Raw genomic sequence first — 18,967 nt, forward strand, 5'->3', positions numbered from 1 at the left:
AACTCAGTGGAACAGTCTGCCTGAAGAGATGAGGAGGTGCCGCTCAATTGGCACCTTCAAAGCTCAATTGAAAGAACAGTTGCTAGATAGTCAATTCTGTTCCCACTCTGTGTAGGGTGTGTGCGTGTGTATGCGCGTGTGTGTGCATGGTGTGTGTATATATGGGTGGGTTGAGAGGGGAGGGGGGGTATCACTGGGAATCTGTAACGTAGTATTAAATGTGTGTGAGTGTGTGTGTATGAGTAGGTTGAGAGGGGAAGGAGGGGTATGACATGGAATCTGTAATGTAGTGTTTTAATATGTAAATGCATGTGTTCATCGTATTGTATGAATGCATGTTTTATTGCATCATTTTTATTGTATTGTATGTACTGTATATGGGACTGGAGATGGAAAATAGAAAAAGCTATAATCTAGTACAATGCATCTTCTCTCTAAGGAGACTAATGTATTTGTATGTTGTCCCTGAAATAAGCTTATACAAAAAAATAAAATAAAATGAAGCAGGTGTGATGATGGTGAGATCAGGTGAAGCAGGTGTGATGATGGTGAGATCAGGTGAGGCAGGTGTGATGATGGTGAGATCAGGTGAAGCAGGTGTGATGGTGAGATCAGGTGAGGCAGATGTGATGATGGTGAGATCAGGTGAAGCAGGTGTGATGATGGTGAGATCAGGTGAAGCAGGTGTGATGATGGTGAGATCAGGTGAAGCAGGTGTTATGATGGTGAGATCAGGTGAAGCAGGTGTGATGATGGTGAGATCAGGTAAAGCAGGTGTGATCCAGGCGGCACATCTAGTTGCAGCTTGATTGCACCCATGTAGCACCTTCCCCCCACCCCCCAATCCACCAGCATATCACCCCCCCACAATCCACCAGCATATCAAATGGTGTCTAAAGCACTTAGGATACTGTAGTGGATTCTTTTAAAAGGGTTAGAACTTCAAAAACACACCGGTGAACTTCGGAGTAAGAAGATAACTTTATTAACAGTGCTCAGGGCTGTGCTCCTACATCTGCCCCATAGTTTACAATCACAGCTCTATGGTAGTCTGGATCACATTCAATCACAGCTCTATGGTAGTCTGGATCACATTCAATCACAGCTCTATGGTAGTCTGGATCACATTCAATCACAGCTCTATGGTAGTCTGGATCACATTCAATCACAGCTCTATGGTAGTCTGGATCACATTCAATCACAGCTCTATGGTAGTCTGGATCACATTCAATCACAGCTCTATGGTAGTCTGGATCACATTCAATCACAGCTCTATGGTAGTCTGGATCACATTCAATGCTGCTAAAACGGCACTTATTAAACCTTGTCTACAACTAAGAGATGAAGACTAGAGCCCTTTACTGAGATGGTGTCTAGGACCAGGTCCAGGACTAGTCTGACATGACACCAGACCCATGTCATTATCAGACCTGGATAGTGTTCTTCATTAGAATCTTCATTAGATTCAGGAAGGAGTCAAAATAGGGTAAAAGTATTATATGAGTGTACCATCTGCCACATCAGGGGTGGGCAGGCCTGGTTAATTATTAGTTTGATATATTAGCCCAGCCCAGCGATGACCAGCCCAGCCCAGCGGTGACCCTATTTTGACCCTATTTTGACTCCATAGGAATGCTGAAAGGATAATTAAAATACTGCTGGTGTGAGAGACAATTACTGCAACACTAGCACTGCTGTTACAGTATGGGCAGCTCATTCAATAAAACACCCTGCTACTGAAACGCATTAATGTTACAGTATGGGCAGCTCATACAGTAAAACACACTCTCATTACTGTTACAGTATGGGCAGCTCATACAGTAAAACACACTCTCATTACTGTTACAGTATGGGCAACTCATACAGTAAAACACACTCTCATTACTGTTACAGTATGGGCAGCTCATACAGTAAAACACCCTGCTAATGAAACTCATTACTGTTACAGTATGGGCAACATACAATAACACACTTCATGATCTGGCCTGACCAGATCAGCTGAAACACTGAAATGACATCATACTTCAAGTCATGTGTGTGATTGGCTGGTCTACTGGCATGGCTTTCCAGTCATAGAAAATAAATCAATTAGAAGTCTTCAATTGCACATACAAAACAATTCTTAAATTCATTGTAAACATTGTGAATGTTATATATATATATATATATATATATACATGGGTCACTGACATGTCATTCAGTGTAAGTGTTTTTTTTTTCTTTCGAAAATGTGGTATTCGGGGCGCCCCGGTAGCTCACCGGGTAAGGCGCGCCCCATATGAAGGCTAGTCCTTCGCGCGGCGGACCCGGGTTCGATTCCCGGCTCGGGTCCTGTGCTGCATGTCCTCCCCTCTCTCTCTCCCACGTTTCCTGTCTCTCTCAAACTGTCCTGTCCCATTAAAGCTGGAAAGCCCTAAAAAAATATCTTAAAAAAAAAAAAAGTGGTATTCAAAATAAAAGTCATTTTTTCTGGGTGGTTATATTTCTGTCAGTCTACGCATAGATCTATAACTTTTTCATCTATAACTTTTCTATAATTTTTTCGATGGGGCAGTCAGCGTTGAACTGAATGACATGGGACACCTTTACGTTATCGACCCATATACAGTGCATTCGAAAAGTATTCATGTCCCTTCTCTTTTTCTACATTTTGTTATGTTACAGCCTTATTCCAAAATTGATTAAATATATATTGTCCCCAAATTCTAAACAAAATACCCCCAATGACAAAGTGAACAAAAGCTTTTTAGAATTTTTTGCAAATGTATTCGAAAAAAAACTACTAAAATATCACATGTATAAGTATTCACTCCCTTTGCTACAGTATGACATTCAAAATTGAGCTCAGGTGCATCCTGTTTCCACTGATCATCCTTGAGATGTTTCTACAACCTGTGGTAAATCCAATTCAGTGGACATGATTTGGAAAGGCACACACCTGTCTATATAAGGTCCCACAGTTGACAGTGCATGTCAGAGCACAAACCAAGCCATGAAGTCAAAGGAATTGTCTGTAGACAGGATTGTATCGAAGCACAGATCTGGGGAAGGATAAAACAATTTTCTGCAGCATTGAAGGTCCCGATGAGCACAGTGGTCTCCATCATAAATGGAAGAAGCTGGAACCACCAGGACTCTTCCTAGAGCTGCCCGATCACACTGAGCAATCGGGGGAGAAGGGAGGTGACTCCGATGGACAGAGCTCCAGCGTTCCTCTGTGGAGATGGGAGAACCTTCCAGAAGGACAACTATCTCTGCAGCACTCCACCTATCAGGCCTTAATGGCAGAGTGGCTGGAGGACTGAGGACAGAAGCCGCTCCTCAGTAAGAGACACATGACAGCGCGCTTGGAGTTTACCAAAAGGCACCTACAGTACAGGACCCTCAGACCATGAGAAACAAGATCCTCTGGTCTGATGAAACCAAGATTGAACTCTTTGGCCTGAATGCCAAGCGTCATGTCTGGAGGAAACCAGGCAGCGCTCATCACCTGGCCAGTACCATCCCTAAAGTGAAGCATGGTGGTATCATCACCTGGCCAGAACCATCCCTACAGTGAAGCATGGTGGTATCATCACCTGGCCAGAACCATCCCTACAGTGAAGCATGGTGGTATCATCACCTGGCCAATACCATCCCTACAGTGAAGCATGGTGGTATCATCACCTGGCCAGAACCATCCCTACAGTGAAGCATGGTGGTATCATCACCTGGCCAATACCATCCCTACAGTGAAGTATGGTGGTGGCAGCATCCTGCTGTGGGGATGTTTTTCAGCGGCAGGAACTGGGAGACTAGTCAGGACAGAGAGAAAGATGAATGCAGCAATGTACAGAGATCCTTGATGAAAACCTGCTCCAGAGCACTCTGGACCTCAGACTGGGGCGAAGGTTCACCTTCCAACAGGTCAACGACCCTAAGCACACAGCCAAGATAACAAAGGAGTGGCTTCAGGACAAGTCTGTGAATGTCCTTGTGTGGCCTAGCCAGAGCCCGGACTTGAACCTGATTGAACATCTCTGGAGAGATCTGAAAATGGCCGTGCACCGACACTCCCCATCCAACCTGATGGAGCTTGAGAGGATCTGCAAAGAAGAACTATTCCTAGGCTGTAACATAACAAAATGTGGGAAAAGTGCAGGTATATGAATATTTTCCAGGTGCACTGTATATATAATTGATCCTTCAGCAGCCATGGAGAACTGGAACCCAGAGCCCCCTGTTCTATGCAATATTGGTTTAAATCTATATTACATGATGTAGACCATTAGCATTACCATGACTACTGGTTCCCATGGCTCTCCCCTCCTGTCTCCAGGTGTGTGTGTGTGTGTGTGTGTGTGTGTGTGTGTGTGTTCTACCGCTGCGTCTCCAGATTCGGAGGCTGGTACACAGGCACCCCCGGGTCGCAGAGCGCCTGGCGCCCCCTGATGATGTCAGCCGCCTTCTCCGCCATCATGATGGTGGGCGCGTTCAGGTTGCCGCTGACTACGCTGGGCATGATGGAGGCGTCGACCACGCGGAGGTGCTCCAGGCCAAGCACGCGCGTCTGCGGGTCGACCACGGCCGCGGCGTCGGAGGGAGAGCCCATCTTACAGGTGCAGGAGGGGTGGTAGGCACTGTCGGCCTTGCGACGCACGAAGGCGTCGATCTCTGCGTCGGATTGGACCTGGGGGCCCGGCTGGACCTCGGGGCCACGGAACGGGTCAAAGGCCTTCTGGGCGAAGATCTCCCTGGATAGTCTGACGGACTCCCGGAACTCCCACACATCCACATCTGGGGGAGGGAGAGGCATGATTCAGAACAGTGAGTTTCTGTATGTGGCAGGCTACAGCATATGAACATATGATGTGACTATGTACATGTATTTAGTGATGTGACTGTATGGGGCAAGCTTAAAGATATTTCTATAGTGAGGTGACTGCGGCAAGCTTAAGCAAACTGCACTTACATAGTGATGTGAATTCATGTGGCAGGCTTGTTAGCATAGTGATGCTTAAGTCACCGCACTCCATTCTGTGTATATTGTATTTTGCATTTGTACTTTATTGGATAAACTGTATTTTGTATTTGCACTGTCCTGTCTTTGTACTGTCCTATCCTGCACCCTGTCTAATGTCGTCTCCATCAGTGTTTGCACCATCGACCTGAACATATTCCTAGTATGGTAATAAACCCACTCTGATTTTAAAGTGTGTGACAGGACAGAAGATGTTCACATAGTGATTGGACTTGTGTGTGGCAGGCTTGTCTTGCCGCCAGCTGCCTAACATGCCCACATGTCCTTATGAGACCTGGGTCAATCCCCTCTCCTGGTACTGGTCCACATGCCCACATGTCCTTATGAGACCTGGGTCAGTCCCCACTCCTGGTACTGGTCCAGTTCTGTGTCCCCTAGCCTGCCCTGGCCCAGCCTGGCGGGGGGAGGGGCCTACCGGTGGAGAGGTAGTTGGGCTGGAGGATGGGGTGGTCCAGAGGGCTGGCACTCCTCAGCTTCATCCACCCAATACTGGTGCTTCTCATTGGTCCAACGTGAACCTGCGACACAAACAAGTGGTCTCTGATTGGTCAGGACTCAGGAGATGGGTGGGTGAAACGCAGGTCTGCATCCAGACATCATGGCTCAGATAGATTGTCCTGAGTATAGCAGAGGCATAAGTGGCATAAGTCTAGACCAGGCATTCCCAAACTGTGAGGCGCGCCTCCCCTGGGGGGCCCAAAGAAATTCAGGGGAGGCGCAGAGGGATGGTTAGAAAAAAAAAAGGAAAAACATGTGGTTTATTTGAAAAAATGAAACGTGATTTTAAAGGTCAGAAAATCTAAATAAACAATGGGAGAGATGTATACTAAATTTGTGGATAGTGCAGAGAGAGCCTCCCCCCGCAAGCATAAATGTATTGTGTGAAAACGTCATAACGTTAACTAGCAACAGGTGCCTCCGAGCTAACTTAGCTGTGTAATGTTTTGGGCTAGCTAACGCTGCCTTGCAAAATGGACAAATTTGGGGGGTTGGGGGGGCCCGGGTGTATCACTGTTTTCAGAGGGGAGGCCCACATTGATGGAGTTTGGGAACCCATGGTCTAGACCAAGGAGGGGTGGAGTCAGATCTGTCCACTGCAGACCTGGGTAAAAGACAAGTGTCAAATACAGTACTAAGTACCCTCCGATAACTTCAAATAGTTTGGATCTACAAAGTGTGCGTATGGTCCAGGTCAGGGGTCGTATTCACAAAGAATCTTGGAGAATCATTAGGAGTCCTCCTAACTAGTGCTGGAAATCCTGGGGTCCTAGTTCCCTCGCTTCGTGAGGCCATCCTGATCTCATGAGCTCACATTCTGTTTCTCTCGCAGATCAGTCTGGAACCTCTCCTAGTCCTAGTCCACCCATCTCCAAAACCTAGTCCTAGTCCACCCAGCTCCAAAACCTAGTCCTAGTTCACCCAGCTCCAACTCTAGTCCTAGTCCACCCAGCTACAAAACCTAGTCCTAGTTCACCCAGCTCCAGAACCTAGTTCTAGTTCACCCAGATCCAGTCCTAGTCCTAGTCCACCTAGCTCTAACCCTAGTCCTAGTCCACCCAGCTCCAAAACCTAGTCCTAGTCCACCCAGCTCCAAAACCTAGTTCTAGTTCACCCAGATCCAGTACCTAGTACTAGTCCATCCAGCTCCAACCCTAGTCCTAGTCCACCCAGCTCCAAAACCTAGTCCTAGTCCACCCAGCTCCAAAACCTAGTCCTAGTCCACCCAGCTCCAAAACCTAGTCCTAGTTCACCCAGCTCCAAAACCTAGTCCTAGTCCACCCAGCTCCAAAACCTAGTCATAGTTCACCCAGCTCCAGAACCTAGTCCTAGTTCACCCAGCTCCAACCCTAGTCCTAGTCCACCCAGCTCCAAAACCTAGTTCTAGTCCACCCAGCTCCAAAACCTAGTTCAAGTTCACCCAGATCCAGAACCTAGTCCTAGTCCACCCAGCTCCAACCCTAGTCCTAGTCCACCCAGCTCCAAAACCTAGTCCTAGTCCACCCAGCTCCAAAACCTAGTCCTAGTTCACCCAGCTCCAAAACCTAGTCCTAGTCCACCCAGCTCCAAAACCTAGTCCTAGTTCACCCAGCTCCAGAACCTAGTTTCATAAAAGAATCACCTAGAATCATTAAAAATAATCCTCATCAGTTGCCCCACCCCAACACTGCTGGGCTTGCTGCTTCCCTTTCACAATCCCCACAGACGGCAAGCTTAGTCAACCAGCTGGCTCATCAAGCTTAGTCAACCAGCTGGCTCATCAAGCTTAGTCAACCAGCTGGCTCATAAATCTTAGTCAACCAGCTGGCTCATCAAGCTTAGTCAACCAGCTGGCTCATCAAGCTTAGTCAACCAGCTGGCTCATCAAGCGTAGTCAACCAGCTGGCTCATCAAGCTTAGTCAACCAGCTGGCTCATCAAGCTTAGTCAACCAGCTGGCTCATCAAGCTGTCAGCAAGGTTTTTTGTACCATTGCTAATTTATCTATTTAGCTAACTAGCTAGTGTAAAAGAGAAATTAAAATCTATCTTTAACATGTCATGTCTGACACCAGTGTAACCAGAACCTTCAGTATGTGGATATAAGAGTTTGTGAGAACATTTTTACATGAACACCCTTTCTCTTCTATTTGTAAACCTCTCAATGAGCCATTATTTATAAAGAAGGGGGCTCAACCATTTTTACGACTCTTCTCTGTCCTAGCAGCTGTTTCCCAAGGCCATAAACAAAGGCCTGGGTCTTCACATACAGGCCAGCTGTTAACCTGTAGAACTGCCCTACTCTCTGGTGACCCTCTCATATCATTAGTTAGTTTTACATATTCATTTATGGGTTGTACCCACAGTGGATGTACAGTAATGCTGTTGATGAGGATAATCATGCAGAACTTCTGTCTCCTTCCAGAAAGCCCAGTTTTGCAAACTCATAAACTCGGAAAAAAGGAACCAGTTTTGGACTTGTTGCACCTGCTACAGAGACCCTGAGGAACAGACCCTCCCCAAATGGGCGTCGCTCACTGAGGAAACATGTACAAGGAGGGCTGGAAGAAAACCAGCTCCTTGTACATGTTTATAGTGTGACTGTACATGAGGGAAAGAGCAAACACACACACAAATGCACGCGCACACACGCACGCACGCACGCAGGCACGCACGCACGCACACACACACACAAACGCACGTGCACACACGCACGCAGGCACTCGCACACACACACACACACACGTGCGCGCATGCACACACCTCACCTGGTAGGCCTCTATCTTGGAGGCCACGCGGCCGTGGTCGATGACCTGTGAGGGCAGGAAGTGGAACTGGATGTCTGGGTGGGCCACGCCCCCTCTGCTCCGGATGAACCCTCCGCTCTCCAGATGGGCCGTCGCTCCGTAACCTAGGGGACAGTCACCATGCACACAGACAGGCATTGCTAGGGGTAGTAGTAAGCAGGGGATGAGTCAGCTGAACGCCTTAGGAAGTCTAGTTCTGTTGGTTCTGCCAGACTGGCTGTGAAACACATCACAAACCCAGGCCTGGTGAACACACAGGCACACGTTTAGGATTCAAAGATTAAATGATGTGTAATTGTTTTAAGATACATGTACGTGGTGTATGAAATGATAAAAAAAAATTGCTTAGCTTTGTCTCATGACCTTGAGATGAAGCTCTGAACGGAGCTGTCCAGGCAGCTGCTGGCCAGATAGAGAGGCCAGATACAGAGGCCAGATAGAGAGGCCAGATACAGAGGCCAGATAGAGAGGCCAGATACAGAGGCCAGATAGAGAGGCCAGATAGAGAGGCCAGATAGAGAGGCCAGATACAGAGGCCAGATACAGAGGCCAGATACAGAGGCCAGATACAGAGGCCAGATAGAGAGGCTGACCTGTGAACTTGAGGAGCCACTCCAGGCCGATCTGCACCATGTGGAAGGGCTTCTGGGCCTTGTAGAGGGTTATGGGCTGGACACACTGCTGCTGCACATACAACTCCAGGTGGTCTTGTAGGTTACTGCCAACCCCTGAATAGACACACACACACACTTTATGCATGCATGAGAGTAAGTGTGTGTGAACATACATGCATGAGACCGTGTGTGTGTGTGTGTGTGTGTGTGCGTGCGTGTGTATGTGTAGGTAGGGGTGTGTGTAGGTTGGCCGAGGTAATGATCTGCCTAAGGGGTCATAGGTCACCTGGTAAATGCTGGACCACTGGTATGTCCAGCTGCCTCAGGTCGTCTGCGTTCCCCACCCCTGACAGCATCAGGAGCTGGGGGGAGTTGATGGCACCCCCACAGAGAATCACCTCCTTGTCTGCATACACCTGGGATGGAGGGGGTACAGCACATCTAAACGTAAGGCATATGTTCATGAGTTACAAGATAAACTGCTATGGCATCGTTTTGGTTTTACCACCAGTGTCTCTATATCTCTGTCTATGCCTGCAGATAAATCGACTGAAATCAGTTAAAATTCACCATTCAAAGCTTTGGTGCATGCAGCTTGGCTTCTTCCACGCCTCATGTGGCCACTAACCCTCTATGAAGTGCTGATCTCGAAGGTGGAAAAGCTGGAGACACTGATCAGCTCCTACACAAGGAATGACTTGGTCTTCCCAGGTGCCTCGACAGTAAAGGGGGTGTATTAGAGGAGTATAAGTGTGTCAAAGTGAGACTGGAGATGATGCTACTGGACTCGCGTGATCCATTTGTAGCGCAAGCTGCTCCCAGTCTGGCGACCGGGAGGAAGTGGACCCCATCGGACACGGCCGAGCAGGCAAAGGCAGCACTCAGACACAGTGAAGGGACACACAGGGACATCGTGGGCCAAGTGCAGCAATGGAGGAGCGGTCACGGTACTGTAAGGGTAAAAATAAGTTCTGGACAACGTGTTTAGTACCTTAACTCAAGGACAGTGTTTAATGTGTAATGTTTTTAGATGTCACAGTGAGGAGACAAGGGGTTGGGGTTACAAAGACGTTTGGAAGGTGTGTGTGTTCGGACAGGCAGCCTACCGTAAGTGATCTGGTAATCTGGTTATCTTTACAACCAGGTTGGGTTGGAAAAGGCAGGCTCCAATGGTCTATGTCCTGGGGAACTTTACGACATACACCTGGACTATGTCCAGGTTGCGAGTCTTATCTACATCTTGAGTTATGGCCAGGATGTTATGCTTGTCAGAGAGTCACACTTTAGTGCTGTAACTATCCTTGAATGAAATAAACTCTGTTGAACTGTTCTGGCTTCTTGACCCAATATTGGATGAGAAATTCTATAACAGCACCGGAGCCAGTTCACCAACTAGGAAGAAGGCTACCCAATCCCAGAGCGAGTTCACCAACTAGGAACAAGGCTACCCAATCCCAGAGCCAGTTAACCAACTAGGAAGAAGGCTACCCAATCCCAGAGCCAGTTCACCAACTAGGAAGAAGGCTACCCAATCCCAGAGCCAGTTCACCAACTAGGAACAAGGCTACCCAATCCCAGAGCCAGTTCACCAACTAGGAACAAGGTTACCCAATCCCAGAGCCAGTTAACCAACTAGGAACAAGGTTACCCAATCCCAGAGACGCCAGCTGGTGGTTCAGGAGGAACGTCAGCAAGAGGTGGCAACAAGGTACGCAAAGGGTGGTTGCACAGGCAAGGCAGGGGCAAAGGATGACATGGGAAGGAGTGGACAAGAGGAAGATAACGTGGCAGGAGCTGTAGGAGATGGTGGCATTCAGGGCGAGCTTCACCATCAAGACTGCATATGATGTCCAGCTATCTCCCAAAAATCTTAGCCAGTGGTATGGAGAAGACCCCACATGCTCCTTCTGCCCGAGTCCAGCTACACTCAAGCACATCCTGGTGGGCTGCAAGACCAGCCTCACTCAAGGCCGGTACACCTGATGGCACAACCAGGTACTACAGTGTCCTGTAGCAGTGCTGGAAGGTGGACGAGCGAGCATCGACGTTGGTTATGATCACGTCAACCATCCTCAGACCAGACCTTGTGCTGCGGTCGGCCTCACTCCACCTCGTTTACATCATGGCGTTTACAGTGCCCTGTGAGGACGCAGTGGAGGAAGCGTACGAGCGTTTACAGTGCCCTGTGAGGACGCAGTGGAGGAGGCGTACGAGCGTTTACAGTGCCCTGTGAGGATGCAGTGGAGGAGGCGTACGAGTGCAAGAAGCTGAGGTACGCTGAGCTCTTAGCTGATGCGCAACAATGTGGCTGGAAAGCAAAGATCCGCCCGGTCGAAGTAGGCTGCAGAAGGCTTGTAGCCACATCAATGACACGGCTACTCCTGGAGATGGGAGTGAGAGGCAAGACCCATGACAGACAGTCAAAGACCTCTCCAGGGCTGCTGAACAGGCACTCAAAAGACCTCTCCAGGGCTGCTGAACAGGCAGTCAGAGACCTCTCCAGGGCTGCTGAACAGGCAGTCAGAGACCTCTCCAGGGCTGCTGAACAGGCAGTCAGAGACCTCTCCAGGGCTGCTGAACAGCGGAGTCAGTGGCTGTGGATTAGGAGGAAGGACTCCACCTGGGCCCTCAGATGAGTAATGGCCTCTGGGGAGTGAGCCTGGGACGCTGGGCTTCGCTGGTGAACCCTCTGGAGGTGTTGTGGGCTTATCAGTGAAACGCCCACTATACTATATCACCTAGAAGACGCCATCACTCATGTGACCGTCCCAGAGGCTCAGCTATGAAGGTAAAGGATTCTAACATCTTGTCCTACACAACAGATCACCTCTGGTGTACACCACAAACCCAAACAAACTATTCTTTGATGCCACAAACCGAAATGAATGCCCCCATAACTGAATAGTCTAGTTTAACTGGAGAACAACTATTGATCTGACTGTAGATCAATACAGTAACGGTAAAATGATAGGCTGTTTATCCTATAGGCTATATTCTCGGACATTTGTTTGTGATTCAAATAGGTTAAGCCTATTCTGAAGGCGACTAGGCGAGGGGCTAATAGCCTACTATCAGGAGTTAATTCGCTTCAAAATAATGGAAAAGGGCTTGTAGCCTATGGTTATCTGAGTGCACGCAAGTGCCTTTTTGATTCAAATACAGGGTCGTTTTTAACATATATCAAGTGTCTACAAATTACATATTATATTTTCTAAATGTTGTGTATTTTGGGAGAACCTTCAGAGAAACCAACATTTCAGAGATCCGAACGACCGTCATTCCCGGTGGGTTCGGATCTTCGAGGTCATTTACTGCTGTGGCGCCACTCTTACTCAATCTCTCTGCCTTCGATATTGTGAAATCAGGGTTGTTTGATCTGACACACTGTTGAATGCTACAAAAACCTTCCTGACATTGTAACCTTGCAGAGCAGGCAGACTGAACTGTCACAGTACAAGTAGGTACTTCAGTTGTAACAGACAAGGACAAGGGCAGACTGCATCGTCCGCTCCGCTGAGAGGGTGACCGGCTGTAGACTGCCATCCCTACAGGACCAGCCCACCTCCAGGACCCTAAAACGGGCCAATAAGATTGTGGCCGACCCCTCCCATCCTGGACACGGTCTCTTTGACCCACTCCCCTCTGGCAGGAGACTGCAGTCCATCGGAACTGGGTCCTCATGCCACAAAAACAGCTTCTTTCCATCAGACTCATCAACAAGGCTTGTGTCCCCCCACCTCACTGTACACGCTCAAGCAATACTGTCCTGCTGTCTGGAACTGAGATTCACACTGGACTTGGAAAACAGGCCTTCGTGTTCTCTGCCCCTGCAGACTGGAACCAGTTGCAGACCCGCAGCTTGATGAGTGATCCTGATTAGGGCTTTTAAAAATGTAGTGAAGGGGTTGGAGGCAAAATCAGTTGGAGCCTGTAATTGCTTCCCTGACTAGTCTCCACCGGTCTCTGTCCACCTGCTTGTGAGGCATGTCTCCATTCATTGTTATGTTGTGTATTATGTGCTTTAAGTGTTGTTTTATGCTCTGCTGATTTTATTGCTGCTACTATGTTGTGTGTTTTAATGTTGCTCATGTTGTTTGAAATTGTATTACTGTTGTTTGATGTTGTATGTTTTTTTAAACTTTAGCAGCTGTCTTGGCCAAGGCTCCTTCGAATTAAAAAAAATCTCAACAGGACTTCTCCGGTTAAATAACGGTTAAATATAAAAACGTGCTCCTGTCTTCACAACTCGCTTCCCAGGTCTTGTGTGTAATGGAGAAGCGTTACAGGCCTAAGATACTAATGCTTCTGTCCGTACTGTGCTGCTCAATGGAAAGGACCCATATTTGTAGCGAGCCAGCTGGTCCTCCTACCTTCTTCTTCTGTCCATTCTGGGTGTACTCCACGCCCACAGCCCGGTTCCCCTGGAACAGAACCCTGCTGGTCAGACAGCGCACCTCTGCCTTCAGGTTGGGTCTGCTCAGGGCGGGACGCAGGTAGGCGCTGGCCGTGCTCCACCTCTTACCTGGAGGGGAGGGTAGGGGAGGGTCATGTCTATCCATTCATCTCCTACACATATAGAGTCCTGTCACTCCCATCAATCAATCAATCAATCAATCAAAGCTTTATTTGTATAGCGCATTTCATACCCAGTGGCAACACAATGAGCTTTACAGAGAACAAGGGAGGTGGGCATACGACCCACCCCTACATATTCCATCCATCTGTCCATCCACCCATCCTGCCTTTATAAACAGTAATGTCCATCCATCTATCTTACCTGTCTATATGGTCATGCATATCCATCCATCATCCATTCATCAATCTTACCTTTATAGATGGTCATGTCCACCCATCAAGCCTACCTTTATAGATGGTCATGTCCACCCATCAAGCCTACCTTTATAGATGGTCATGTCCACCCATCAAGCCTACCTTTATAGATGGTCATGTCCACCCATCAAGCCTACCTTTATAGATGGTCATGTCCACCCATCAAGCCTACCTTTATAGATGGTCATGTCCATCCACCCCAGGCCTTCCTGCTGGTAGCCATTCATGTCGTCAGTGAAGGGATACCCTGCCTGCTGGCCCGCCTCTATGAACGCCCGGTGTAGCGAGTGGTCCGTCTTCCCCCGGGACACGTGCAGCGGGCCATCGCCCCCCCTGTACCGGTCCCCGCCCAGCTCGTGGCACTGGGCCTTGCGGAAGTAGGGCAGGCAGTGCTGGTAGTCCCAGCCCTCCGCTCCCTCGGCCTGCCAGCGCTCGTAGTCCAGGGCGTGGCCCCGGATGTACACCATGGCGTTGAGTGAGGAGGACCCGCCCCAGACACGCCCCCGGGGCCAGTACATGACCCGCCCGTCCATGTGCTCCTGTGGCAGCGTGTGGTAGGACCAGTTGTATTTGTCGTCACACAGGTTGTAGGTCAGCGCGGCAGGCATGTGGATCTTCCAGGACACGCGTGTGCTGCCCAGGAGCATGTCCTTCGGTCCCGCCTCCAACAGCAGCACGGACTCCTGGGAGTCCTCCGAGAGCCGATTGGCCAGAACACAGCCCGCTGACCCCGCCCCCACAATGACGTAGCTGTACGACGGGGTTGGAGAGCTCTGATTGGCTGTGGCGGTGCTACGGTGTCGGAGGGAGGAGGAGGGGTAGAGACTTTGTGTGGGGATGATGGAGGATCCAGGTAACCTGGGAAACACACACCTGCTCACCCCAGCCCCCACCCCCCTCCCCACACCAGCCCCGACTCTTCCTAGCACAGATAAACAAAGCATCTTGCACACCTGCAAGCATGTACACACACATGCGCGCGCACACACACACACACACACACACACACACACACACACACACACACACACACACACACATTAACAAAATGCCATGATCTTACTTAAACAACAGTATCCTCATCTATAGCCTACCTTACTGATTTCCCAATATGTTCACAAAACATTTCGCCAATTAGGTGCAGCAACAGTTCCCCTTGCAATAGGACTTCTTTTAACCTCTCTACCACTCCTAAATGCTCCTGGGTTTAGGAGCTATTCTAATGTTAAAATCCTTTGTGAATTTAAATTTAGGAGTCAGTAAAATACTCACTTTCTTTAGCATTTACTCTTAATTTGGACATTTAGGAGCATTTAGCCCTTGGGTGTTTTGTGCATACAGCCCCTGTTATAGACCCTGATATCCTTAAATTTCAGTTAGAGTCTGTTGACCTCATGTAATCATCATTTATCTAGGCCAGCAGTAGGCTACCATTGCTCAATGGACTCTACTCCTAGAATTTCCTATACGGGTGGGCGCTATAGAGGAGGGGGATTCTACTTCTCAGGTTTCAGTAACATTTCCCAAGATAACTCAACTTTAACACTTCCAGAATGTGAAAAGCGATGTTTCATTCGCTGTTTCAAGGGCTTACTAAAGTGATATATTGCATACATCACATGCCATCATGTGAGCCCATAAACATACACTTATTCACTGTTGTGGAAGTGTTACAGAGAGGGCATCTACAAAACAACAAATCAGGGCGAGTTAAATGTAGTTGCGGGTAGAAGAGATGGCAACACATTGCTACTTATAGTCAAAACTCGGCCGCGGCAACTAGCATTTGATTGTTGTCTGAATTCGGATTGTTTTCTAAAGGAATACCAGGGAAATTTAACTTACCAAGAAGGTTCTATAACGGGCTAGTAGCGCTGTGAACTAGTCCAAAGCCAGCGCCAAGCGTTCAATGGTTTTCAAAATAAAAGTCCCCTAAAATGTAGCCGTTCTCATCAACTCTCGACTCGAAGTAAACATAATGCGTGTTTTCAATAATTTAATTTCTATTTTCTAAATTAATAATCTATTGAGGAACTAATATATTTTGTTTTATTTGAAAATATGCAAGTCGATAAGTAGATAAGTAGGGCGTTATTACATGTTTTCTCCCATAGAAAAATCCCAAATAAATGAATACATTTAAACTTAACTGCATGATATTGTAACGCTGTGGCTGGGGACGTGGGGGGAAGGGAGACGGTGTTGGGTGCTCATTGGGCGTTATTTGTGTTGGTGTTGTGTTGCTTGTGTTTGGGGGGAGTGATCTATGGTGGTGGAGGGTGGTTGGTGGAGATGGAGGAGGGGGTGAGAGTTGAGCCAATGAAGATGGGGGCCAGACATGTTTGTTAGAGTTGAGGGACATATGTGAGAGTTGTGTCCCCTCGTGTCCAAAGTGTCCGAGCCTTGGTCCGCCTGCCAGCAGCACCAACTCTCCTACATCTCCAGCTGTTAACAGCAGATACACAGCACGTCGCTGGCGGGTCCACCCTCACTGCAGACTGTCATGGGGCTGACCGAACCACTGACCCCAGCGTTCAGGCCCTCAAAACGGGAGCCACAGGGCTGTTCTGGCACCGGCCCCATCCCGTTGTCTTCGTCAACTGGAGACCCCACATATTCGAGGCGGTGCATGGGTTCACTCCACAGAAAGCCCTCTATACATCCGTATGGCACGGGCTCAAAAGGGATGTGAAGACCTGGACCGACACTTGTCTGGCCGGCCAGTGCCCACGGTGCTCACAGGCCCCTCTGGAGCGGTTCACTGTGCCCCATCTGAGGTTTGACCACGGGAGCATGAAGCTGGTGGCCCCCCTCCCTCACGGTTTCACCTACTTCCTCACTATGGAGGACAGGACCACTCGTTGTTACATCGACATCTACCGACTTGTCCAGCCCGGGCGTTAATCTGGACCTGCGTCGGCCATTTTGGCACGGGCATGTCTGGATGATGGGAAAGCGAGGGAGGAAACTACACTATAACAAGTCACGCAGTGACAACTGTGATACATTACCTCGCCTCCTCCATCACACTGCAGTATCACTATTACTTGAGAATAATACATTGGGTCAGAATTTAAGTAGATCTAAGATTGTCCTCCCAGCCCTGTCAGATTGGAGCTGGGGTTCAAAGTTCATTGTATCATATTATGCTTTGCCAGTCAGTATGACTGTAAAGATTTAGTGTACTGTATCATTCAACCAAGATTGACTACCTGTATAGCAAAAACAGAAGCTGTCACTATGGACCCTAATGAAAATAATAATCTATTCTATAAGACCGCCTCTCTCAGAATTCGGTCTCACTTTAATCAGAAAAGCATCCATTGGATTGGGGCTGAGGTTGGAAGGTCATTATGTGCTATATGCACTTCACTTTAACTTCACTTTAAAGAGGCACTGCACCCCCCCCCCCTCCTCCCTTCCCTCCCCAAGGACTCCTGTTGACTTTTGGTCTTGAGGCTGATCGAGGACGTCTCCATAGCAACCTGCTGTTATCGCTAAGACATTCCGTCCGAGTCTCCTCAGCCAGAGGCCTTCAGTCATACACACACACACACACACACACACATGGACTGAACTCACGGAATCAGAAACACACACACACAAACACGCACATCCCCCCCCCCCCCTTTCCCTCTCATTGTAATTGCCTTGTACTGTATTTTGTATGTCGTAATTGTCGTATTGCATTTTGTATGTCGCTCTTTCTTCCTTTTTATCTGTTATTTGTATTGTGAAGCGCTTTGTTAGGAAGCATGATGGCGGCGCTACGCCCGACAGCAGCCAGCCACTCTCCAATTCCTGGCGTTTATTGTTAATCTGTTCGTTTGCAGTCCTTTGTTTTTGTTTGTCTCCCTTTGTACCTGGGCTGCGCCTCGGCTGATGTAACAGTTGGTTGGGGGGCGCCTTATAAATAAAAATAACATAACATAACATAACATAACTGAAGAGGAGGGATTTAGACAGTGTGTCATTCAAACATGATTTACTTGCCTATATAAAATACAGTCACTGTGTTGTCTGTTGTCACATGAACTGAAACCCATTCTCAGAATCTCAACTTTTGTCAGAAAAACGTTATTTGGATTGGTTCTGTGGACGAGAACCAGGCCAGGTCTAGCCTGGCTTATGGCTGATGGGCGTACCTATAGCTGTTGATAGTTCTGGACAAATGCCTGCCCTATTCCCGATGCGTTAAGCAATTAAATCTCACTTCCTGTTTATGCTGTGTTGCATTGATGTTGAGTGGTGGCCATGTTGAATTGTAGCCATACACCCTCATGGAGTATGCATATTAAGCAGGTCCCCAGGATTCTAAATCTAAAGTGAAGCCCTATTGAATCGCACCATCTTTGAAAAAAACACATCATTGATACCTTTGACATGCGCAGTCAAAGGTATCAATGACGCGTTCTTGTAGTCCATGAACAGTTCATGCAAACGCGCGTTCATGGCTCTCCCTGCTCTGAGTTAGCAATGAAAAGCGGCTTGCTTATTAATCTACTTTCGTCAAATATATCCGTTGGAAAACTTTTTTTTTATCCAGGCATCTTAGTTTAACAGTATAATTGTGACTGAACATGTTTTGTTTGCTAGTAGGTGGTCATTCTGTTCACAACAACGCGATGGGCAGCCAGGCGAAATAGCTCCAGGGGACCTGGTCCCAGGCAAGTTGAACAGCTGTCCACCCAGAGATGGGATCTCTCGTTGCGACATGAAGTTCACGGCTAACCCGCCGAGCTCGGGGGGCTCACAGGCCAGTGAACGCAATATGTTCGTGGACTACAAGAACGTGTCATTAATACCTATGACTGTGCATGTCAAAGGTATCAATGACGCGTTTTTTTCAAAGATGGCGCGGTTCAATTGAGCTTCACTTTTTCAATAAGTCAGTGAATGGAGTGACCCTATCCAGTTCAATTAATACATCCATGATATTAAGTAGAATGTCAAAGAGATAATGCATTAAGCAATGAGACCTCACTTCTTGTTTATGTGGCATTGAGTTGACTTGTGGCAGCCATGTTGAACTGTGGCCATACACCGTTATGGAGTATGCATATTACTGTAAGTAGAATGTCAAAGGGATGATGCATTAAGCAATGAGACCTCACTTCCTGTTTACGTGGCATTGCGTTGACATTGAGTGGCGGTCATGTTGATTTGTGCCCACTGACTCTTAGGGACCATGAATATTAGCCTTAGTAGAATGTCAAAGGGA

The 18,967-nt window shown here is 48.0% G+C and overlaps 1 protein-coding gene across 1 annotated transcript; it reads right to left on the reverse strand.

The window, feature by feature from the left end:
* Positions 1 to 968: 968 nt before the first annotated feature.
* Positions 969 to 14,690, reverse strand: chdh (choline dehydrogenase; the record flags this gene model as incomplete). The annotated part of the gene is made up of 7 exons (XM_084446100.1): positions 969 to 4,776; positions 5,436 to 5,538; positions 8,264 to 8,406; positions 8,896 to 9,030; positions 9,203 to 9,332; positions 13,287 to 13,438; positions 13,919 to 14,690. The coding sequence occupies 7 exons, from the start codon at positions 14,688 to 14,690 to the stop codon at positions 4,358 to 4,360; spliced, it is 1,854 nt and encodes a 617-aa protein (XP_084302226.1). The 3' UTR covers positions 969 to 4,357.
* Positions 14,691 to 18,967: the final 4,277 nt, after the last annotated feature.

Source organism: Borostomias antarcticus (genome assembly GCF_949987555.1).
Source record: "Borostomias antarcticus genome assembly, chromosome: 11".
In the NCBI taxonomy this organism is placed as follows: Eukaryota; Metazoa; Chordata; class Actinopteri; order Stomiiformes; family Stomiidae; genus Borostomias; species Borostomias antarcticus.